Here is a 25,417-nt window from a genome sequence, read left to right on the forward strand (position 1 = left end):
AATAATTTTTCAAAAGTTCAATATCTACTCTTTAATATGTTAACTCAATAAAAGAATAAATTATCAAGGAAATAACAAAGTTCTGTTTATTTAAATCAATGTTTGAATTTCACCAATCTCAGTAAATGAAGATATTTTACTGGCTACATGTAGCTGTCAGACTTAATCAACATTTCATTGCTTGCGAGAGCTACGGTAAACCATGAAATTGCAATAGTTTAAAGATTCAATCAAAACATGAGCATTCTTTTCTCCAAGCAAAACTCCTTGCTTGTGTTCTATAATCAGAGTATATCAAATCATATCAGATATTGAACTTTTAAGGAAGTGATTTTTTTTTCTTCTTTTTTGAATTTCAGATACCTTCAGCTAAGTGACTTTTGGTATCTTTTCTTCAAATTGTTTTTCTCACTGATGCATGACTAATAAATCATTTACATGATACTAGATGAAAGAGGAGATTCTAAGCTTTACAAATATACTCATCTATCTATGATAATTGTGAAGAAATAAAAAATAATGACATGCATAATTTATACAGAGCTTAAACGCTGCATACTATTTCCTGGCTTTAGCATGGCTACTCTTAATGGGCGCTCAAGCATTTAATGAATTCCTTCCTACCGGGTATACATTTACTACACCTGGGTGGAGAGTGTGAATGTAGATAAAAGCCAAAGGATACAAGTGCTGCGGTGGGATTTGAACCCTGGACCTTGTGGTTCAAAGTCCGGAGATGTATCCACTGAGCCATAACACATCTACATGTTAAATACAAGCTACAATATACAAATGATTAATTTTGTTAATTCTGGGAAGCACTGCTACATGTATGTACAGCTATCTTTATTGCTTATTTGTTCTACTCAAGACATCGTGAATGTCTTTCCAACAGTCAGCCACGCACGCCACGAAGTCGCTCCCGTTCAAAGAATTGGGATACGACGTGATGTGGCATCCCACGGAATCGTCGGAAGCGGTGTAACCGATCCCGAGACCGTTGGGAACGACGGGCGCGAACCCCCCGATCAGGATAGCCGGTGCACTTAGAGTGCTGGTGGAGAGGATGATGTGGTTGATGAAGCTGTAGGCTGGATCGGCAAAGATGGCTGGGGTCTTGCCTTCCTTTGCAGCCAGCGTACGCAGAGCGAAGAGGTGTCTATCCCATCCTTGTCCTAGAGCAAAAGAATAATAATAATACAATCAATTTGTACAGTGCAGATACCAGGTAATTTTTTTTCAGTACTTCTTTTCGCAAACTCCTGCCTAAATCTGCAACATGGACTATATAGCTTTAACATTTTAGTGAAAGGGTATTTTCCGTGGTTCTCTTTTTTTCATCTTCCAGTGCTCTTTTGAGCAATTCAGGGGCAAAATGGCCATGGCATGTTTTCCTTTGGCATGAAATTTATTCACAACTTGCTGCTCTCGACCCAGGTGAGGTGAATGGGTACCTGGCAGGATTAATTTCTTGATGCACTGAGCCCCAGTGATGGTAGCTTGAGCTAAAGCCGGGGTAATATTAGCAAGTGCTTTGCATCCTCAGGCAAAAAGCACTATATAAATCCAGCTATTATTACCATTATTATTATTATCAAAATCACCTCTAGCACCTATGTATCTATATCCCTGGCAGACACTAGACAATGATACTCTACTACGCTCAACCCTATCTTAACTGGGCTATTTTGGACCAACCCCCCCAGATCTCGGCCGCTGATTGCGCATGATCGCCGTGAAGATTTGCTAGCACGTAGATCCAGATGTAAACTCCAAGAAAAAGTAAAATTGTACAGTAAAATGTCCAAAAAATTGATCGCTTATATTTTTTATTAATTAATTATACAAGTAAGCATATGAAATATGCCCTAAATTTGTTCATTTGCGTATGTTTTTGCTTTTAACCCACTTTATGTAGCTAGCAGAAAGCTATTTTTTGGTGAACTTATCAATCTTTACATTTCTAACAAAAATCTACAGAAAAATTGCCCCAAAATCATTAATTTCCTATGTATTTTATTGGTTTTTTTATTCTTATGTATTTCTTTGTGTTTTCAAAACTTTGTTTTTATTGTTTATTTATGAAATTTGTCGGAGACCCTTTTGCGATCATGAATAACATAAAAATCCATCTAAACAACAAGAGAAAAAATAATCAAACATTTATGATTTTTGGTTGAAAAACACAATTTGCATTGACTTTGTACAGGAATCACGTTTTATGATGCATGTATTTTGGGACTGATATGCGCCAACAAAATATTGCGTAACTTCGGAACCATATACTTTGACATCGCATATTTGTTCTCAAAAGGTGCGCAAGACTTGAAAGTAAAAAAGTCAGTGAGCGGCGCGGTCAAAAAAAATTTGCGCGGTGTCATGGCGATGAAATTTGTTGAGGGGGGGTCAAATTGACCCCACAGTTTAATAAGGGTTAACCCCTCCTCCCTGGCCATATGATCTCCTACAATACACAGGCCTAGATAGGATTAAAAGAAATCCATATCACAACAATCAACTCAAAAGCTTCCCTAATGCATCTATGATTTCAAAACAGGAACAGACTGGGCTTTCCTTGTTACAATGGGAATTTGATTCCATTGCATCCAGTAGCTACATATCTGAATGCACAATCCATAAAGAGTTTCCTTTTAGTGTAAGGTACTTTCAGAAAAAATCCATGGCGTAAACTTTGCAAATTAAATACTGTTGGCTTATTTTTTTTAAGGAAAGCAATTCAGAAGTATGATTAGGGGTGTGACCTTTCAATGCTTGTTAATCTGTAATTCCACATTTTCTTACAAAATGGTATATGTATGGCAGATATCATTCATTTACAATTTTTATGATTATTTGTAAGTTTTGTTCAATTCTGTGAACAGTTTATGTTCCGTTGTTACCATTACCAGATTTTATCTTTAGAGGGGAATCTAACCTCGGGTCATAAAATGTTGTGCGTGAGAGGAAGAAAAATAAGAAAAACAGAAAGGTGGAAGTTTGAAAGATATCGGACAAGCAATATTGAAAGTTACAGGTGTATTAAATTGAGATCTCAATGACTAAACTTCAAATTGGCAACTGGCTGGGGCAACAGTCCCATAGGCCATGTACTAACTGATCAGGGATTTATGGTTTTCTCCTAAAAGTATCTATTCCCCCAGAGCAGCAATTAAAATATAACACTGGAAGCAAATTATTTCATGAAAGATAAATATTATTTGAAGTAAAACTTTTGAATAAAATGAAATGTCACTTTATGTACTGGTCAAATGGAAGAGTGGTCCTTGCCTTTATACATAACTATAACATCAACAATTTGAAGTCTCCATAAATATAGTGACAACCAATTATCACGTTTGATTGAAAATTCAGAACTTTCTTATCTTTTTTGTCCGATATTGTTCACACTTGCACATATCTACTTGTGTGATTTTTCTTTTTCCATCTAATAAAACAACTTTAAATTTGGGTTGGACTCCTCTTTAATCAAAGGATTTAAACCTATCCCAACTTACCCATAGCAGCCTCCTTGGTGAGGACGTTATGTTTATCCGAACACTCGTGTAGTAGTCTCCTCTTCTCCTCCAGGCCTGCTGAGGAATCCTTCTGGAATGCCTGGGAGCAACTGAAGGTTTCCTTCGTGGCAGATCGAAGGGTTTCCGTCCTGCCGTGCTTGAAGGCGGCTGTGCTGCAGGACTCGTACGTGGCACCAACCTTGCCCGTCATCCTGTAGTACGCCATCTGTGTGTGGAAAACAACGGTAAGGTACCTTGACAAAAGTCTGTGCCACGTATTTACGCAGTCCATCTTACAACAAAGACACTACATGTACGCGCAGAGGTGACAACCTAATTGGACCAAAAACTACTTTTTCTCTTTAAAATCCTATCTTTGCCACATCGGAAAAATTTCAGTATTAGTAACATCAGTCACCAGCTTCTGAAAAATTCTATTTTCAACACAAAAATCCTACTTTTCCACACTGGCAAAAATTCACGCATGGAAAATAGCACACAAGCATTAAGAATAACCACTAACTTTACAGTTTGCATACATGTGCGCTACCTGTACTAGCCTCTTGTCCAAGTGTCAGTGACTTGTAATCCATTCTATGCAAACATGACTCTTATATAAAGTTCAGTTACATGGTCTGATGATGAAAACGACAGATTTATGTTTGACTAAAAAGCATACGAACAAGCAAAAAAAAGTGTTTTGAATAATACAACACATGTAACACACATGGTCGAACTTCAGAAAAACTCTACTGTCCTATTCTTGTGCAAAAACCCTTAAAAGAGGATAAAATCCTACTTGTTGGCAGCTAGGTATGCGTGGGGGCCAGGATAAAGTGAGAGAATCGATAACAAAAGGCCACTTGCCGGATTCCCGCAAAAAAGATGCAGCTGTTGACAAGTTACCCACCACAAAGCATGATCATGTTTACCCGCTACAGTGAAAAATTGCGCATTGATTGGCAACCAACATTACCAGAAACATCAGAGACACACATGAATATGGACAAAAAATGAAGGAAAAAAAAGGACTAATTCCACTTCTATTGACTGAACAAAAATATGCATTTTTGGTGTCTTTTGGAGCATCTATTGATATCAAACATCTCCTTTATATTTAGAAACAAAACGTTAACAGCTTTTCAGAAAATGTTACCTTTTTATTGCATGTGGGAACTACATGTATCTAACATGATTTTCACGGTTTTCTAACCCTAAATAATGAAAATTTGTTATGGTCTTTAAATGATCATAACTTGGACAGTCAATGGACTGAATTAAGAGTAGGAAAAACTGGGGTTGAACATACAAAATGATTTATTATTTTAATGGAATTGCACTCTGGAATATGATGAAGCAATTCAAAGAATGCAGGGCCTCCTCTTACAATGAGTTATGATCAAACCGACGACCAGCAACGTCAACATCTACAATGTAAATTTGTTCAAAATATTTTCTAGATATAATGTATATTCATACATTCAGTCTTCTCTTGAAGTTTCAGTGTGATTCTCTTTGTTTACTACGGAGATTTTGGCATCTTCGTAGTTTTCTCTTCCTGTAGAAAAAAAATTGATGGTATGGATGGATTTCCATACAAAATTGACAGGATCAATCATACCTCTTTTTTACGATGGGACCCAAAAGAATACATTTGTATCACCATGCCATTAATAGCCAAATGATCAAATCAAATTCTATAAAGGTTAGTGCAAAGTTATTGTTGTCCAAATATGAAAATGAAATCATCATTATCATCATCGATCCATTTTAGGATAGTGGGTTGCCCTATTTCTTCATGTCCACCCCCTCACACAGTGATTATATCATAATCAAACTGACCTGGAATGAAAGCTGCATGACAGAGTCTGGGCTGATCTTACAACTTTTGAGGAAATTCTTTCCAAGCTCCATGTGTTGGTTGGTATCAATGCGTAGCTTGCTTGTAGCAGCTTCATAGTTTTCTCTTGCAGTCTTGATGGCATTGGATACACTTGGTTCAAGGTCAAGGGTCAACTAAGAAGGAAAAATCACATCAAAATAATAGGACTTTAAATAATTGCAATAAAAAAGGCCATTTTCATTTTCACATGCTAACTGTAATCTATAATTTGTCTAATCATCAAAATGTATTTGGAACAAAAGAATTGTATATATTCCATCTATTCCCTACGAATTTGTTAATTAATTATTGAACTATTCTTATGACACTTATTCTGTTTTGTACATTCATACATATGTATATATATGTTTGTTATGTTTATTATCTAACAAGTGGAATGCCTCTGGCCGTCTCACCTGCATCACGCGGTTCAATATAGCAGCAGTGCTGACTTTGAATACTACTCTAACTCGCACAAGATGTTCAGTGATACATGGTTACTCTTATGTCCACTTTTTATGAACTAGACCAATAAACTTACAGAGATATGATGGTTATTTAACAAAAAACCCCAACATGGCCAAAGTTCATTGACCTTACATGACCTTTGACCTTAATCATGTGACCTGAAACTCGAACAGGATGTTCAGTGATACTTGATTACTCTTATGTACAAGTTTCATGAATCAGATCCATAAACTTTCAAAGTTATGATGGTAATTCAACAGATACACCCAATTCGGCCAAAGTTCATTGACCTTTGACCTTGGTCATGTGACCTGAAATGCGCACAGGATGTTCAGTGATACTTGATTACTCTAATGTCCAAGTTTAATGAACTAGACCAATAATCTTTCAAAGTTATGATGGTAATTCAACAGATACTCCGATTCGGCCAAAGTTCATTGACCCTAAATGACCTTTGACCTTAATCATGAGACCTGAAACTTGCACAAAATTTTCAGTGATGCTTGATTACTATTATGTCAAAGTTTCATGAATCAGATCCATAAACTTTCAAAGTTATGATGGGAATTCAACAGATATCCCCAATTCGGCCAAAGTTCATTGACCCTAAATGACCTTTGACCTTGGTCATGTGACGTGAAACTCATGCAGGATGTTCAGTGATACTTGATTAACCTTATGTCCAAGTTTCATGAACTAGGTCCATATATTTTCTAAGTTATGATGACATTTCAAAAACTTAACCTCAGGTTAAGATTTCGATGTTGATTCCTCCAACATGGTCTAAGTTCATTGACCCTAAATTACCTTTGACCTTAGTCATGTGACATGAAACTCTAATAGGATGTTCAGTAATACTTGATTAACCTTATGGCCAAGTTTTATTAACTAGGTCCATATACTTTCTAAGTTATGACGTCATTTCAAAAACTTAACCTCAGGTTAAGATTTGATGTTGACGCCGCCGCCGTCGGAAAAGCGGCGCCTATAGTCTCACATTGCTTCGCAGGTGAGACAAAAACGAAAGTGAAATAAACTAAACTGAAACTGAAGGTGAGAAATTCATAAAAAGGATTTTCAACCTCTACAATGGAAGCCTATGACTATTTCCAAGAACAAATGATATACAAATAGCGAATAGGCATGAGTGCAAGGTGCTAGATTTCACAAAAGGTGAAAGATGCTCTATTCAATGAGGCATTAGTCAAGTTGAATAGAGCATCTGTTTCTTTCACCGAATGCGAAATCTCGCACCATTGCACAAACAACGCCTCAGAATTTTGCGAAAATATTTTAAAAAAAAGAATTTTTCCCTGCAGTAATCTATGAAAAGGGAGTAAAAAAAAAAAATGAAAACAAAAAACAAAATACCACAAGCGCACACGACCTTGGGCAGCATTGCGCACTTGGCCAGCAGGCTTATACGCATATTGCACCTTCATTTTTACTGAGCGCAATGAATCAAATCGTATTGTGACATCACCTCCTAAAGCCGTGCAACAGATCATTTTGGATGGTACGCCTTGTGTGCAACAGTACGAACGTTTGACATTCAGCCTCCCATTTGCTCGCGTACAACAAGCTATGTAGGCGTTGTACAATGTTGAATAACTCAATTAAAAAGTGGTATTAAATATCAATCTACTTTCTATATGACTTTGTATCTACAGATATAAAAAGTACTATCATACTAATGTTATCATTAACTATATACACAAATATATTCAAATTATTAACACACATTTTAAATGCCTAACAACTTTTTCATTTTCTCTCTCCTTTTAAAAAAAAATGACAAATTGATGAGGTCAAACAAATGATCAATCCATGTGCACTTGCTTACATGCTATTGTTGTAGCACGATTCTTTTAACTTTTACAATGGCTAAATTGAACAAAAGCATACTGCTGTCAACTGGTAGAGTAGAAAATCTCTCAACCACATTCATTAGCACTTACACACATGAGCAATGTTTTACATCAACTATTGCTATGACAATACACAAATTTTGGCATTGGAAGTGTAGGGCTAAACAGTGTTGTAGATGCAGCCAACATATCAGCAGTCGCCACTGTTAATTTTAGAAACCTTGCTCTCCAATGTTCGTACCCTTGGTTTAACGCTTCACTCACATCCATCACCACAATGAACAACTTCCCCCTCATCGAACACAATGACTTTTATACTGACCCTATTCACACACTGAGATGGATCAATGTTGGAGGGCTTTGAAGACGGCGATAGCGCTGGTTGTTCTGTCAGGTCTTTGTATGTTTCATTGAAGAGCCTCAGTACAGCCACCCCATCGCCCCAGGCATGCTCAAAGTTCACCGACATCAATCCATTCTTGCAGACTATGATCTGGAAGGACTTGTCAAACCACCTTCATAAGTAAAAAGCAAGGTATTAAAGCTAAATGACAGAACAGAAGTTGCAGTAAAACAATGATTTTGTGTGAAAGTCTGTAAAACCAAGGTTAAGTATTACTATATCATTGAGGCTAGATCTGGTATAGCCACATAAACTGATCTTTGTGAAATCATACAATCTAAGCTGAAAAGTGATCCCACTGAAGATCGCCTACACAGATAGGCACATGTGGGACAGAGTATATTATTATTGCTGGAATAAAGACCTGACGGAAGTGACCGAATCTGCGCTTATTTTTCTTATTTCTCAGCAATTACACAATTTCTTCCAGAATCCTTTGGCACATATTTTTTTATTCATACAAACAGACACTTGGGTGGTCATTATATTGTATTCTGTAAAAAGTCATTTTGAGATCGTTACCACAACTGGCATTTATCTTTAACAAAAGTCAATTTAAAAATTTAAAGAATTATATATTCCTAAATATAGAAAAACGATCTTTCAAGGAGGCATCCGTTATACTGGCTTGAAAATATGGAACGATATTCCAGACTAAACGTACAGTGTACATATTAAAAATCTCTGTCAATAACTAGCTATAAAACTTGTATGAAAATGAAAAAAATAATCTTTTGCCATCCTATTATATCTTCATATTTTCATAGTCCTTTTCACTCTTAGTTAACATGATAATGTGCAATAGCTGTTGCGACAATCTTTTTTTTTAACCCGAGTCTACGTAATAATGTTGTAGAATCCATTTGGCTTAAGTTGTAATACATGCCTGCCTTCCCATTCACTTCTCTCTTTTGTTTTCACTTGTTTTCCTTCCATTCTTCTCTTCTTCTCCCTGCCCATTTTCTGGCCATTTGTCTTTTCTTTGTATTGTATTGTACTACAGGGGCCCGTCTCACATAGAGTTACGATTGATTGGATCAATTGTAACTCTTTGTAAGACGGGGCCCAGGTATATCCCATCTACAGCATTTGTTTCTAGGGACTTGAACCTTCTCCTGTAAACAAAACTTGTATATATTTATAATCTTTCTGACAAACTGATTTTGTATGAATTTATGTATACACAAATGAGTTGTTCATAAGTTAGGAGTGACTTTAAGAACAATTGGTGATTAACAAAAATTTGGCGCTCATAATTTACATCAAAAAAAGGATCACCAGTTGCTTGTAAAGTTTCTTGTAACTTATGAACAGCTTTATGAAACACCCACATGAAAGGACTGAGGATATATTTTGTATGGTGAGGCTACATATAATCGAGTTCTTCAGAGAAGAAGAAGCGCGTAGGTACGTTGTGGTCTAGTGGTTCTGACCCTTGCCTTTCAAACAGAGGGTCGTGGGTTCGAATCCCAGCCATGGCGTGTTTTCCTTCAGCAAGAAATTTATCCACATTTTGCTGCACTCAACCCAGGTGAGGTGAATGGGTACCTGGAAGGATTCATTCCTTGAATGCTTGAGCACCTAGGCAGCCCAGGTAAAGCCAGGGTAATAATAGCAGGGCCCGCTGGGAGAACAGTTTTTGGAACTGAAATGGCTACCCTTGGTAAATATACCACTATTTTTTATTATCAAATGTATAAAATACCATGAAATAAGAAATGGTATAAAAAATCTTACAATGTAAATTTCTGAAAAAATGTGCACTTGAGTGCTTTCTCAACAGTGTCTTCCAAGATATTTTACAATTTTTTTTTGTATTTCAATTTTAGGCAGTGTATTTTAAGACCCAACAGCTAAAATTGAACTGAGTCTTTCCAACATAAAATTTGGCAGTGTTGTTTTCTGAAGAACTCGACAATATGTAGCCTCACCATACCAAATGTTCCTATTTATATCCTCAGTCCTTTCATGTGGGTGTTTCATAAAGATGTTTGGAAGTTATGAGCAACTTTTCAAGTGACAGGTGATCCTTTTTAAAGGGAAATTATGAGCACCATATTTTCATTGATGTGACGTAACTCCTCAGATAGGATCACCAATCATATATAAAGTCACTCCTAACTTACAAACAGCCTTATGAAACACCGTCTAAATTTCAATTCATAACTGAAGATATTAAAATTAGTCATCAGAAAGTGGGATTCAATCATTGAACCCATAACAATGCATGAAGCTACGGTCATTTTGACCAAATGCTACTAAAGGGTACATGTAAGTGAGGCCTGTCATTAAAGAGAAATTCCAGTAGTTGCAGTAAACACTGATTTCATGAGAAAGTCTGTAAAACCAGGCTTAATTGTCAGTATATCATTGAGGATCTAGATCTGCTACAGTTACATAAATGGAACTTTGTTAATTCTTGAAATCTATGCTGAAAAATGTTCACACTGAAGATCACCAACACAGATAAGCGCACGTGGGACAGTGTATTATTATCATTATTGCTTTGAATGTTGGCCTGACGCTTGACCCGAATCCTGTGCTTATTTGCTAACTTCTCTGCAATTACACAATTTCTTCAAGAATCCTTTGGCACACATTTTTTATTTATACAAACAGACATTTTTCATTGGATTCTGTACGAACTCATTTTGATATTGTTACCACAACTGGCATTTACCTTTCAGGCCTTTCAGGACTGGCAACACGAGGATAAAGTTGGCAGTATCTAAATTAAATATTTCCTTTCCTTATGAACCTACCTGTATGCAGCATCCCCGTACAGATTGTTCCTAGTCACACTTTCAGGAACGTCGGGGCTGGTGTCGTCAAGGCACAGACAGAATACAGCTGAATCTATCATCTTCATTGTTTCGGCATTCTTCTCACTGGTGCCTACAATCTGCTCCCTGACGTTGGCCCATGTATCCCTGTTCTCTGCGGTGAGGTAGCCTAGTGGTGCATCGGGACGGGGCGTGTTGTCGTTCAGGATGTACTGGAGATTGGCTTGGATGTCTGCTGGGGATACTATGTTTCCTGGAAACAGGTAAAAGGGTTGATGGGCAGAGAACTGATATCAGTAAGCTTAAGTACACAGAATTATATGAGTCAAGCAAATAATTGCAATGTACCATAGGAGAAAATGATGGAAAACCTTCATTTCAAGTGGTGACTTGGTTGTAGCTATTTTATGTAGCTATCTGAAATGAAGCTGAAGAAAGACATTGCCTACGTTCAGATTACCAATGAAGTCATTATATTTCTCATCTCCTGAAGCCTACTTTAATCAGATGATACAGTGAAAACAGAAAAGGGGGTATACTTCGCTCTTATGGGAACTAAAAATAATTAATGTGAAGCTAAGAATCTTTCTTAGCTGCATGCCCTGTTTATTTTTAGTACACGCATATTTGTTTTGCACATACTCCAAGGAAATGAAAACATGCACTGCGATGCTATTGATCAACACCCTTATTTAAACTCAATTCAACCCCATATGACAACAAGCTAATATGTTTTAAACAGGTGTTTCAACAATGACTTTCAGGTGTTTCAACAATACAGACATTTTCATTTGGCAACAGTTTCTCAGAGCAACACCAAAAAGTAATATTCTAACTTGGCTTGTCAAGTTCTTGATGACGCCTTAGTACGTTTGTGGGCATATTGGCTATAAGCGAACAAAAATAACCATAATTCAAGTAACATGAAAATACAAGTATGTCAGATACACACAAGAATACACATAAATCATTATACAAAATATGTTCCTTATTATACATCCTTCATAATGAGTGAGGTTTAAAATAGCACAAATTGTCAGAAAATGCTAAAATTAGTCAAGTTTGAAAATTGTTTTTGTTTTCACAATTCTTTTATGTTGGCATGAAAAATAGCACAAGGGCTTCCCTCTTGTTTTCCATAAGTAATTTTGAAATTTGCAAAAGAAATTGGACCAAAACAATGCTTTTAGAGACAAAATTAGTAAATGCTGATATTTCGCTTCTACAGAAGCCAGTCTGCTCCGAAGGGTTAACATCGGCACACCACATGGAATATCAAACCCCCTGTGGAATGCTTTGTCAATGATTGTGATGCTTTTATAGATTTTGTAATGTATTGTGATTGAGTTTCCTATCCTTCCTACATGTAACACATCCTGCTTGAGGTGTTTAAGCAAATTCCCCACAATGCACACACATAGAGGCATCGTGGCGCAGTGGATAACTTTTTCAGACTTTGAACTTTGAATCCCACCGCAGCACTCGCATCCTTTGGCAAGGCACTTATCTACATTTGCAACTCTCCACCTTCAAGTTATTCCTTGAATACTCAATCCCTTGAGCAGAGTAGCCGTGCTCAAGCAAGATAATAGAGACATTGTATTAAGTACGGCATAAATGTCGCATATCAATATTATCATCATGTACTCACCTTCTCGATCAATAACATCGAATGTGAAGTAATGCCCGTTCCGGACTACCAGTAGATGACGCCCACTTTCGTCGGTGACGAGTTCATCTCGACCGATCCGAGGAATACGTGTTGAGTTGAATAGTCTGAAGTACTGGCTCATATCCAGTGGAAATGCCTTGTTTATGATGGCATAGTAGGATGCGATTGACTGAGGCATCCACCTGAATTAACGAAACCCAACAAAAAAAGCAAAAGAATTAAAAATTGATGGACAGAAATGCTATTCATATGAACATCCCCATGACAGACAAAAACAAGTCGAATGCCTTTGGCAGTCTTGTCTGCATTATGCAATGCAATATAGCAGCAAAGTTTACTTAACCCAACAGAAATACCAAAAGAATTAAAAATTGATTCCTGGCATATGGACAGAAATGCTATTCATATGAACATCCCCATGACGGACAAAAAAAAGTAGAAAGCCTTTGGCAGTCTCGTCTGCATAATGTAACACAGCATATACACTCCGACCTCTCTTATCCGGCCTCCCCTTATCCGGATCTCTCTATTATCCTGACGCACACTTGCCGAGATTTTTTTTTTCAATTCAATCTAGTACCTGAGGAAATGAGATTTTAATCTAAACTCCTTCCTTAACCCAAACTCACTTAGATTACATATATTTTCCAATATAGTCTACCTACAACATTATCTTTCATGAAAATATCTCACCCCAATCACTGAAGGAACTTAGGCAGGATAATTTTCCAGTAAATCAGGGCGCAGCAGCGCAAACATTTCATTACGTTCTCTTTTTGTTCCCCGGAAAAACAACACATGTCACGCTACATAACGCTATAGGCCTCAATACGGACAGCGCCATCTATCATGTTTGAGCCTGCAGTCAGAATAACAACGGCTGACATTGCGAAGCTGCGATACCCGCCGCCATGATCTAATTGAAAACATTGTTTCATCGAGTCATTCTCTTTCTTTCGAGGTATGCTCGATCATTTCAGCAGGTAAATTATCCAACAGTTTTGGCCATCGATCAATTTCATTTCCGTAAAAATACCGCCTCTAATTTGCACTGACACTGCAGTGAATAATGTCTGTACGCCCACTACAATAGATAACGTGTAGCTACCGCCGTTACTTGGGCGAGGTGTACGCAGCAGCTGCATGTATTATATATTGGGTCTCCCAGATACGGATAAATCTCTTATTAAAAAATCTCTTTTTATTCACTTTAATATTGAATATTATATACAATTTTGAATGATCCAAGGCAGTGAATGGACAAGATGTCATTTTAACTAGCTACAATGCAATCTATTGGCATTATGGAATAAGAAAACAGTGTTTGGTTTTTTGTTAGAGAAAAAAAAACATATTACGACAAAACGTCAGTTAATCAACATCAAATGGCCTTTGAACTGGACTTTGGACCATGTGATGTCCAATATACCACCTCAATTTAATCAATTTCAAACAAATATTGCCTGATTTCATGATTACTAAATTATGCAATGTAATCTTTTGACCCCTAGATGACCTTTGACCTTATCATCCTCATGGACACAACATGTGGTATTCAGGATTCCCAGCTTTTCAAGAAAGCAAAATTCCCTGATTTTTCCCTGATGAAGATTAAAAATTCTGACAATTATTTAAACCCATTCCCAGTTTCGCATGTTTTCTAAGTTGTTGCAGTGAATTTACGTGTTATTTTCAGTACATAAAAAAAAGAGATTTTCTGGAATTTTACCTTGCAATCTTGCGGAAGCTTTGAGTGTCCGATTTCTTAGGGTTAAGATGGTAGACCTCTGGTTCTAGCTTGCCAGCCCTCATCGTCTTCATCAAACGCAAGGCAGAGACCACAAAATTAGATGATCTGATGAGCTGTTTACAAAAAAAATGTGACGAAACATTATGCTAAAACAAGTTTTTGTGTGCCATCACAAAATATCCTTTTCAGTGAGCAAAAAATTGTTTTTTTTTTATTTTCAGAGCTACTTTTCACAATTTACTGCATAATCTGCAAAATTGGATCAGCTTTAACATTGCAATGAATGGAGATTTTCCAGGGCTCATTTGAGCATCGCCTAGCGCCCTCGTGTGATATTTTCCCTGCTTTTCAGTGATGAAAAACAGGCTATTTGATGTTTTCATATGGGGGGGGGGGCAGTAGTCTAGTGGTTATGACTCTTGTCTCTCAATTAGAGGGAGGTGGGTTTGAATCCCAGCCATGCCATGCACTCCTTTAGCAATAAATTTCCCAACATAGTGCTGCACTCAACCCAGGTGAGGTGAATGGGTTCCCAGCAGGATTAATTCCTTGAAATGAACTGAGCGCAGGAAGGCTGCTTGAGCGGAACCTAGGGTTGCAATAATAATAATAATAAGGCATCTTGGAATAGATTATTTGAAAATCGATGGTGCAATATGAATGCCCATTATTAATATCATTATTATTAATATCATTATTAATATTATAATTACTACTATGTCTATTATGTTTCAATGACTACTTCATGGGCTTTCACAAATATTCACGGAACAAAGAAAGACTTCTAATAATAACAAATGCACAATGTCTATAACAAAGTTACTATCATCCAATCCCATTGAAGGATTTCAATAGCTTTAAACTAATACAAATTTGCAATAGCAGTTAAAAGCTACTGAATTCCTTCAATCTGATTGATGATATTAAATTTGTTATAGAAATTGTGCATTTGTTATTATTAAGTCTTAATGAAAACGGATCCAGATCAGTGGAATAAAATTAAATTTGATAGAAGACATTACACATCTTTTTAACAGACCCCACCCCAAAGAAAATACTGTACTAGTAATGTGGCAGTTTAATTTTGACCAAACAAAGAATCAAATCATTCATAGGGTAGATCTTGGGGCACAAATCCTGGGTCCTCACACCCCTGAAGGAAATTAATATGATTTTTGTGTTTTTATTCTTTTAGACCCCCCCCCCCCCTAATTGGCATATTAATCCTAAACATGCCACGCATCCATACATGTAGTTTTCATCACTCAAAGTATTACTCTTTAATTGTATTAATACATTTTACATAAACCAGGGTAGGAAATAATTTTCCTTTTCAAGGACTATTTCCTATTTTCAAGTTTGGACAATTGCTAAATTTGAGGGGGTTGTTTCTTTTATTCCAAAGGGCTCTTTATTGCAAAACAAGCAATTTCATATGGTAAATGCAAAGATTATTCCGACATATGTGGAAAAATTGTTTTCTAAATACTCTTGAATATTGTTTTATGATAAAAATAATACATGAGATTTGTATAGCGCACTTTCCATCTTGATTAGATGCTCAAGGCGCTTCAGAGCAGAACAACAAAAACTATTTATATATAAATACATGTCTATCAAAGGCACTCTTAGTTATACAGGTATGTTTTCAGATTGCCCTTGAAGGTGGTCATTGAAGTCTCGGTTTTCAAAATCTGTGGGAGAGAATTCCACAGGCTAGGTCCTGCACGAGCAAAGGCCTGTTCCCTGCATGATTTCTTAGCAACTGGAATTTGTAAGAGATTAGATGATGAGGATCATAAATTTCTTGAGGGTTGGCAATTATGCATCAAAGACCTATTGTAACTGGGGGAAGTTCCATTGTCTATATGAAAAATCAAAAGAAAGATTTTAAAGACTATGCGTTCCTTCAGGGCAACCAGTGAAGAGTTTTCAATATAAGGGTGATGTGGCTGCACTTGCTAGATAGAGTTAAAAGTGCAGATGTATTTTGCAATTTCCCAAGTTGAGAATCTGGTTGTAAAGGAAGCTATTACCAAAATCGAATGGTGAGAAATTGGTGAATGTACCAGTTTCTCTGTTGCTGAGCGAGTGAGATATTTTCTTATGAAGCCAATATTGTGCAATTGATAATGAACTGATCTGCAAACGTTTGTAATCTGGTTGGACATGGACATGTGAGAATAAAAAAATCTGAAGATCTTGGGGTGACTCAAAGAAAAAGTCACCAGGAAGCATTGAATTTTGGGAATTTTACAAGCAATTTGGGCAGTCCTGATGGTGATATTGCCCATCACCCCTATGTGTTTCCTGCAATGATATTATACCCCTATTCCTATCAAAACCTCTTTAAAAGCTGAAAATCAAATTAAACCTAGTGACTATACCTGATCATTATACTCCGGTCGATCATCGAACGTGTAGGAGAAATATGGATTAAAGTTGAGTACAATTGATGCTCTGGATTCCAAATACATATCAAACCACGGACCTACATGTACAAATGAATAAAAAAAGATAGTGTTGCTTTATTTACACTCTTTTCTGAACAAATTGAGTTTCTTCATTTTAAATTTGGTAGAAAAGATCAATAATCACGTAAATGTATGATATAATAATAACAAAAAGCTGGATTTATAAAGCACTTTTTCCCGAGGATACAAAGCACTGCTATTATTACCCCGGCTTTAGCTGTGATGCCATATACATGCAGACGCTGAAGCATTCAAGGAATTTCTTCCTACCAAGTACCCATTCACCTCACCTGGGTTGAGTGCAGCACATTGCAGGTAAAATTCATAACGAAGGAAAACACATCATGGCAGGGAATCGAACCTAGGTCCCTCATATTGAAAGAAAAGAGTAATAACCACAGACCATGATGTCCCCACACAAAATAATAATAAGAATAGACCATCAAACTTCTACAATACACTGTTTCTCCATACCAATACAAATTATTCATGATAATAATAATGGCAAATTTCTCCAGGGTAGCCACTACAGTTTCAAAAACTGTTCTCCCAGCGGGCCCTGCTATATTATTATTACCCCGGCTTTAGCATGGCTACCTTGATTGGGTGCTTGAGTATTCAAGGAATTTCTTCCTACCAGGTACCCATTCACCTTTCCTAGGTCAAGTGCAGCACAATGTGGATAAATTTCTTGCCGAAGGAAATTACGTCATGGCTGATATCAACTTACCATTAAGACAAATTTAGTTTTCTCATCTAAAAAATTGCTCAAAACATATTTGGAGTTCTTACATTTTCCGAACAAAAAAAAGAGAATATCAATGAATTTCCTGGACTATAATTAAAGATTTCAAAAGCAAGGAAAACTGAATTAAAAAAAATGGTTGAAAATAAATATGTAATCAATTCAGAGATACTTTTTTTTTTGGGGGGGGCACATTTGGAAATGTCAGGACTTTTCAAGCCTGGAAAATGAAAAGGGAAAATTCCAGGATTTTCCCAAGTTTTCAAGGACCCATCAAAGTAGTAAAATAGTTACCTGAGATGTAGCTTGTATGTTTGTTCCTTTTATTCTGGGCAATGAGTTGGCTGTTCAAAGCTGAAGATAAAAGGAAAAACAAAAGTTACTGTATATGCAGAGCTACAGTACAAGTTGCATGTACCTATTATCATACAATTACAAGATGTTACAAGTGTATATGAAAATTCGTGAAATAAATGAATTCAATCATAGACATATGTGAGCCAGTCAGTTGAAAGATCTTTAAAACCATTGGCTTATTGACACATCTCATCAATAAAGATTATTTAACTGTTTTAACAGCTGTACACTTTTAAATAAAAACCTAATTAGTCTTTTAGCAGTGTAATATGATTAACAAGTGTAGATAGTATATGTTCAATTAATACATTTGTAAATGAAGTAATTATAATATATATTTCCATTGCATTAAAAAAAATGTCAACTTTCAACCTACATGTACACTAAAAATACATTGAAAAAATACACAAAATGAATGTTTTAGAGGAAAAACGTACCGTACAGTGTATATTGCACTCAATAGCATTGCATCTTCAATTAAAGTATTTTAAAGATACAGTGTAACCTGTTGTTTACAAAGGATATCAGGCAAATTTCCTGTAGAAAAAAATATGACACTGATGGATTTCCATACATTTGAGGTTGATCGGATCAATCGTAACTCTTTGTAAGACGGGCCCTGATTGGTTCCTAGTTAGTCTCCTGAGCAATATGCGCATGCAACGTTGATCTTAATTGGCCATTTCATATAGCTATTAATCACTAACCTTTGTGTTACGGGCTCCAGGTTTGACCATGATTTAAATTTTGATATCTTCAGGGCTAGGCCATATTTCCATAGGGCATATTTCTATATCAAAGCACAAATGGGAACTTAAAAAAAAAGGGACAACGATTTGCCTAGCCAATGAGAGCCTGGGCATCAAGACCAATCAACAAGGCATCCACAGCCATAGCTTTCGTAGACCTCAGATTAAATCACAACCTGTTAAACTGACCAAGCAAGTTTAAAATGAATGAAAACGATAAAAATTGGCACTCTTACAATTTCCCTCTCCTTTTTCAAACTCCTGAACGATCTTTTCCGTGGCGGCATACACTTCGGGAGTGAGGACCGGTTCTTGTGAGGCAAGATAGCGACGGCAGGTGTCCGAGAGCTTTGGGATGGGCAGGCGCGGAAGGCTATGCTGGAAGTGCATTGTGGGAACTATGCTATCTTGGATGTAGTCCGACGAGGTCGAGCTGAAAAAAAAGCATAAAACATTTGATTATTTGACAATACAACCTATCTGCCTGGTAATGGAAAGGATAATGTTGAACTGTTGATGATGTAAGACATACGTTCAGGTGGCCAAACAACATTTGCTCCAGGCTTGATTTCGTCCAGGGTAACTTAGGGTGCAATAGGGTTTTATGTTAGGGTAGGCTATAGTGTTAAACCCAGGGTTAAATTTGGACATTCAATCAGTGTGTGGAATTTTGAATGGAGCAATTGTCACCGGAGCCAAATGGAATGGTTTAGGTTAACATAACAGGGGTCTTTCTCAATTTTGTTTTTTTTAAACCTGAACTTTGATAAATTCTGTAATATTGATCATACCTGTATGGGGAAAAACACATGTAGGAAGAAAAATAAAAATCACATTCATGAAGACAATTTTAAAGATTTTTGTCACCCCAAAATCACCATTTAACTTAACCCAGGGAGCTCCCAGGAGTCCACCGTGCATTTAGACTCTAAACACGGGACTGGGGTAGATTGGGGTCTCTATAATTATTTTAAAATGTGAAAACAGAAATTATGCACTTATCACGATTATATGGATGAAGGTCTATCGTGTGACAGCATCCTGACATCGAGGCACAGACTAAAACCTATAAAAAAAACCCTGAAAAGTTCTGTCACACTATCTCTCCTTCTTCAAAATTAAAAAAAATGGTCGATCGAGAGTGAGGCTATATAGCGCTAGCGCATAGACTTCGCACATGTGCCGTACACCCTCGATACCAGTCTCGATCGGCCAATTTGCTATGAATTTTGAAAGGAGAGGTATCATAACAGAACTTTTCGGGGTTTTTTTTAGGTTTTAGTCTGTGCCTCGATGTCAGGATGCTGTCACACGATAGACCTTCATCCATATAATCATGGTAAGTGCATAAATTCTGTTTTCACATTAAAAAATAATTTACTGAGACCCCAATCAACCCCAGTCCCATGTCTAGAGTCTAAATGCATGGCAGACTCCTGGGCTCCGGCCCGCTCTGTGCGCCGGAACTCCCTGGTTAAATTTAACTCATCTCCTTGAGAGATTTATATACACATTTATGTATATATACAACACATTACAGTATATGACATGAAATTGGGATAATGTCTCTGGGAGATAATAAAATTGGGATAATGTCTCACTATTGGAGCGTTGTGGCCCAGTGGATTAGTCTTCGGACTTTGAAACCGAGGGTCGTGGGTTCGAATCCCAGCCATGGCGTAATTTCCTTCAGCAAGAAACTGATCCAAAATGTGCTGCACTCAACCCAGGTGAGGTAAATGGGTACCGGTAGGAAGTAATTTCTTAAGAAGCTGTGTGCTCTATGAACGCCTAGCTTAGCTGGGTAATATAGGAGCGCCTTGAGCCCCTAAAAAGGTGGATATGTGTGCAATATAAATATCCTATATTATTATTATTATTTGGAAGCATGGGTGTTAAAGCGCTGATACAACATTTGCTCCTTTGACAATTGCTTAATTTTGTATAAGATGTTGAGTTAGGTTTGCAAGAAGGTTTTATGTTGAGTTCAGGATAAGATAGTGTTAAATCCAGGGTTAAAGTTTTTTATTAGATTAATGTGTGGAATTCAGAGCAGAGCAATTATCGCCAGAGAAAATGTCATGGAACCTACACAACAGAGGATTATCTTTTGTGTTGGGGGGGGGGTGCAACAATAGATATCCTCCCCCAAGGAACAAAGCAGGGAATAATTTTGCTTTACAAATTTGAATAGCATTTTTGGTCATAACAGCAAAGCTCTCAACTAGTAATGTACAGTCCTATGTTAAAATATGCTATACAAAAGACTTTATGCATAGCAGTCCTTCAAAAAAGTGGAGCAAATTGCCATGCGATACCAGGAAAATCATTCCCTGAAAGGATAATCCTCTGCTCTGCCATCCATGTTTTGAAGTACTGAATAATGATTTTTTTTTACGTCTGTAGATGAGACATCACAGACGTAGGGGATAGAAAGGACATTGCAGCTCAGATTTTTTAAAGAATATAATGTATACAAAATTTGGAGGATATTGTTGGCTTCAATGCATCAGTTTTTTTTTCATATTTTTTATTGACTTTTTTTTATATGTGCTGCAACACAAGGCATCCAAATAAAAAAAAAAACTCTTGGAAAATTATAAATTTCATGTGATCATCATTGGCCTGGCTCATAAAATTTAGAACCAGGCCAATAAAACTGATTAAATCATACTTTTTTAAATTCCAGATATAGGCCTACACTAATATCATTTTTCAAGGAAGTAGGCTGGTAAAACCAGTTTTCATTTTTTTTAAAAAGACTAATTTACCTCTTCCGAAGACTTTGAATTGCTCTCCATGATGAAGCAACTGGAAGGCACTGTAATAACAAAAAGAAAAATAGGAAAAAGTGGAATTAGGGAAACCATCTGATAAGTGAATAATGTGAGACTGCCCAGCTCAAGACACATGACACAAACACACACATGGAGGTCAGAAACTTTTTTTGTAGAGCTAAGCATGTTTTCATATTTCTAATGCAATAATAAAATTATGGATTTGAAAAGAAATTGTGTGATAAAGTACCAAATATGCTAGACCTAGAGTAGAAAGGCTTTGTACCATCATGCACAAAACAATGCCAAGAAATTCTGTGAACATTTGTAGCCTACATGTATAAGCAATGTGATGATGATGATGATGATGATGAAGATCCACAGTATTTATATTGTGCCATATTTCCGTTAAAAACATTCAGAAGCACTTAACTAATTATTATACATCTGCTGAAATAAGTGGATTTTGAGAGACGATTTGAAGAGTTCAATGTTGACAATTTCACTGAGTGAAATGGCTGGCAGATGATCAGACTCTATAATTAAGAAAAAAATAATTTAAAGAATTGAATTTACATAAAGAGCCAAGTTATATGATGAATAGCTGTAATGAAAACTGACAGTGTAAGAAAATCAAGCATTTGTCCCATATAAAAAGAGAAATTAAGCCAAACATTGCCACCATTATTTTGCCACACATGGAGATGTACCTTGTTCATAATTGAATAGTGGTAGCAGACAACATTCAATATATTGAGACATTAACATGATCAATGATAATGACATATTCAAGATGGCAACTTGCAGAAAAACCGTCAGCTCAGGTGAAAATGTCTTCTCTTCTTCCAGCTGGTACAGTCCGCCACTGGCGTATAATCGTGTCTTAGATGAAAGGTTTCTGGATCATCCAGAGGATGGTACACAATTATATTTCCCTGATAATGGAAACCATGAGAAAATTTTGCAAAAAACAGTTTTAAAATTAAATCGCGACCTATAAAACGTTAGTTCAATGTTGGCTTTACGTACAAGCTAGTCATTGGTGATGGCACCCATGTAATCATTATCATCAACATTCATATGATTATCATCTATATTATAATCTCTACACTTTTTATTTATTTACATAAAATTTTATATTTCACATTATATTCCCAAATATATATTTGCTACAATATATTTCAAAATTCCACTAATAAAACTTAAAACTTTATATTACATTATAGTAATTTCTACCTTAACTATCTATTCACTCAAGAATCGTCTCCATCATCATCTCATCGAGTCGAACAGTCAGCGATTATCAGTCATACGCACGCGACACACCACTACACTTCGAAAATACAGTGGGCTTTTGCCCACATAAATATTATGTATAAATAAATATTCCACATCCTGCTATGACACTTACCAAATCATTTAGATCCTTCCGTGACTTCTCCTTGAAGTTTCTTTCTAAAATATGTATATTTTCTTGATCTTTAGTGAAGATTTTACGGAGATAGAAATCAGTCAGCGTTGATATCAATTTTCTCCTGAAGAGGGCGCGCGATTTATATTCATATCAAACACACGACAAGGGAAAGAATAGGCACCTACACTATTTTACACGCATATCGACGCAAAGCATTACGCAAAGTCCGTGAAGTGTCCAATCTTTTCATTGTATAGACTTTGGTATACCGTATACGTATTATTGACGTTCGTCAAAGCTTGTACTGCTGGTTTCTTTCCAGGCACGTATATATTATTTTCATTTTTTTTATCAGTCATCTTTTTAAATTTATGCAAATGAGTGTTATCATCACCAATAATAATCATTAATTATGTTTTTTGAAGGCATTTCATCAATTGGTGCCCATAATTAGTAAATTAATCATGAGGATTGCGCATTCAAAGAATTTAGATACAGTTATAAAATTACCGAGGAGCTGAATCAAGGTTGTGAAATTATTAGCGCCACCAACGGGCTTCCTTGTATTTCCGTGGAAGAGACAAGCGAAGTCACTTTCGAGGCCGAGGTAAGCAAAATGTGTTTTTTTTATCGGATTATTATTTTATTATTATTTTTATATTCAACAAACTCTTGCTACTTACCGGCAAGAGCCCCGGTGCGTAGCGAGAAGGAGCTTCGGCAAATATTACTTCAGCAATGAAGCGATGTTTGCCGACTACTTCGAAATCCAGGGTCAAACACGGTCTATTGTCATGATTGTACGAGGTTAGTACATACTAACCTCATACAATGTGTGAGTGGGTGAGTGGAGCCAACGTACATGTAGTTCAGCGGAACAACCAAAATACAGAGAGAGACTGAAGCTTTTAGTTTTGGTCTACCTTAGCCGCCCTCGGAGCTCGGCCTCGCGCCTCGAAAAGAATTCGCAAATTGACCATGGCAAGAAGACATGATTTCCTATACGTGGGACAATGGTTCGATAATCGTAACGTCAAACAAGACTCGAGACTCAGGATTAGCAAAGAATTAAGAAAGCTGATACCCACATTAAAGTGATAAAGTGATCGACTTGCAAAAAAAACCAAAATCCTTACATTAGCTTTCGATCTCAATCGCTCAACAGTCACCAGTCTCTGAATACCAGCCATTTTTCAGTGCGCGAATGTACCCACTGATCTTCAGTGAATGTACCCAACTATATGTGATCCGCGCGCGCCGCTCCGATCCGACATATGATGAGTGTGAATGTTTACCCCCGCCCCCCCCCCCCCCCATCAAGGGCCAGGGGGTCATGAGGGGATGAAACTACTATTCAATTCAATTCAATTCATTTATTTATTCAACCATCAAAAGGATAAAAACAGTACAATATACAGTATCAACAAAGTATCAGAAAAACAATGATTAATCAGAATGTTTTCCCCAAAATTTGATTCTCAACTAATGCCGCAGGCCCTCTTGGATGATGATGTATTTTGTTTTACATAGATTTTTTTTCGTAGTCTCAATAACTCCGATGGCATATTATAGATTCCCTTTCTGCTGTTGTTGTTTTTATTTTTTTTTTTTTTACTTTTTCTCTTAGCTTTCCCTATATTTCTTCTCTAATCCTTAAAAGAATACCTTTTTATTCAGTTTTAAAGTTTCAGAGTTAAGAACTACCATGAAACTTTTGGGAGGCCTACAGATGGGGGCATGCCGACCTCCGAAAGTTTTACGACCAAGAAAAAATGGAAAAGGGAAAAAGTAAGGAAATTAGATCGTCGAAAGGGTGAACCATGATATTGTTTCTTTTTAATATCATGTAAAATATATCACGTAACCACAAATATTATAGATTTGTTAAAATTCATTTAAAAGGTCAAACGTTGTGCATACACGCTTCACTCTCTCGCCGCTTTTTTTCCTTTTTATATATTAGAACATTTATTAAATCCGCATAAAGCTGTTTTTCATCAATGACCTGATGAAAACGTAAAGAACAACAAAAATCATCATCATACATGAAAATAAAGTCAAAATCTGAGTAAAAGATAACAATGCTTGGTAACATGAACAAATAAATATTTTTATTTAAATGATAACATGAATATAACTGAAGTTTTTAAGTTTTTAAAACGGAACAGTTACTAATCATAAAACTTATTGTGTAATCTATTCACTGATAAAAAAAAATGATAGTATAATGAATTAATTATGGCATTACAATAGGAAATACATAGAAAATCGGGTGAAACGATAACAATAGGGTATAGAGCCTATTACTGTATGTATAATACTACAAAATATCAACGGGAAGATCATTACAAATAATAGCAACGTAACATCAATGTTAAAGAGGAACAAGGGAATTGCATATTACAATAAAGAAAATGTAAGTAAGGGTTAATATAGGCAAAAATATTGGATTACAAATACTATCCGTGGGCATGGTGGATCACGGCATGGGAGTTGGGCACCAGACAAAATTTTGAGTCACTTAAGGCAACCGCACACCTTACGATTGGTCTGCGACTTA

The 25,417-nt window shown here is 36.5% G+C and overlaps 1 protein-coding gene across 1 annotated transcript; it reads right to left on the reverse strand.

Moving 5' to 3' along the window:
* Window positions 1–465: 465 nt before the first annotated feature.
* Window positions 466–24,096, reverse strand: LOC121411884 (carnitine O-palmitoyltransferase 2, mitochondrial-like). Its single transcript, XM_041604771.1, has 12 exons — window positions 23,994–24,096; window positions 21,438–21,487; window positions 18,903–19,099; window positions 17,855–17,914; window positions 16,729–16,832; window positions 14,321–14,454; window positions 12,571–12,773; window positions 10,899–11,172; window positions 8,056–8,248; window positions 5,358–5,531; window positions 3,516–3,741; window positions 466–1,175 (listed from the first exon to the last, which is right to left on the reverse strand). Exons 1-12 carry the CDS (start codon window positions 24,045–24,047, stop codon window positions 847–849), a joined length of 1,998 nt encoding a protein of 665 aa, XP_041460705.1. The 5' UTR covers window positions 24,048–24,096; the 3' UTR covers window positions 466–846.
* Window positions 24,097–25,417: the final 1,321 nt, after the last annotated feature.

Source organism: Lytechinus variegatus, chromosome 3 (genome assembly GCF_018143015.1).
Source record: "Lytechinus variegatus isolate NC3 chromosome 3, Lvar_3.0, whole genome shotgun sequence".
Taxonomy (NCBI): Eukaryota; Metazoa; Echinodermata; class Echinoidea; order Temnopleuroida; family Toxopneustidae; genus Lytechinus; species Lytechinus variegatus.

Excerpts from the sequence above, each read along its gene's own strand:
- LOC121411884 (XM_041604771.1), bottom strand. The coding sequence starts at position 24,047 with ATGGCTGGTATTCAGAGACTGGTGACTGTTGAGCGATTGAGATCGAAA. Across the intron at positions 16,833-17,854 it reads ACATACAAGCTACATCTCAG|GTCCGTGGTTTGATATGTAT; the intron begins GTAACTATTTTA and ends TTGTACATGTAG. Across the intron at positions 1,176-3,515 it reads CACCAAGGAGGCTGCTATGG|GACAAGGATGGGATAGACAC; the intron begins GTAAGTTGGGAT and ends CTTTTGCTCTAG.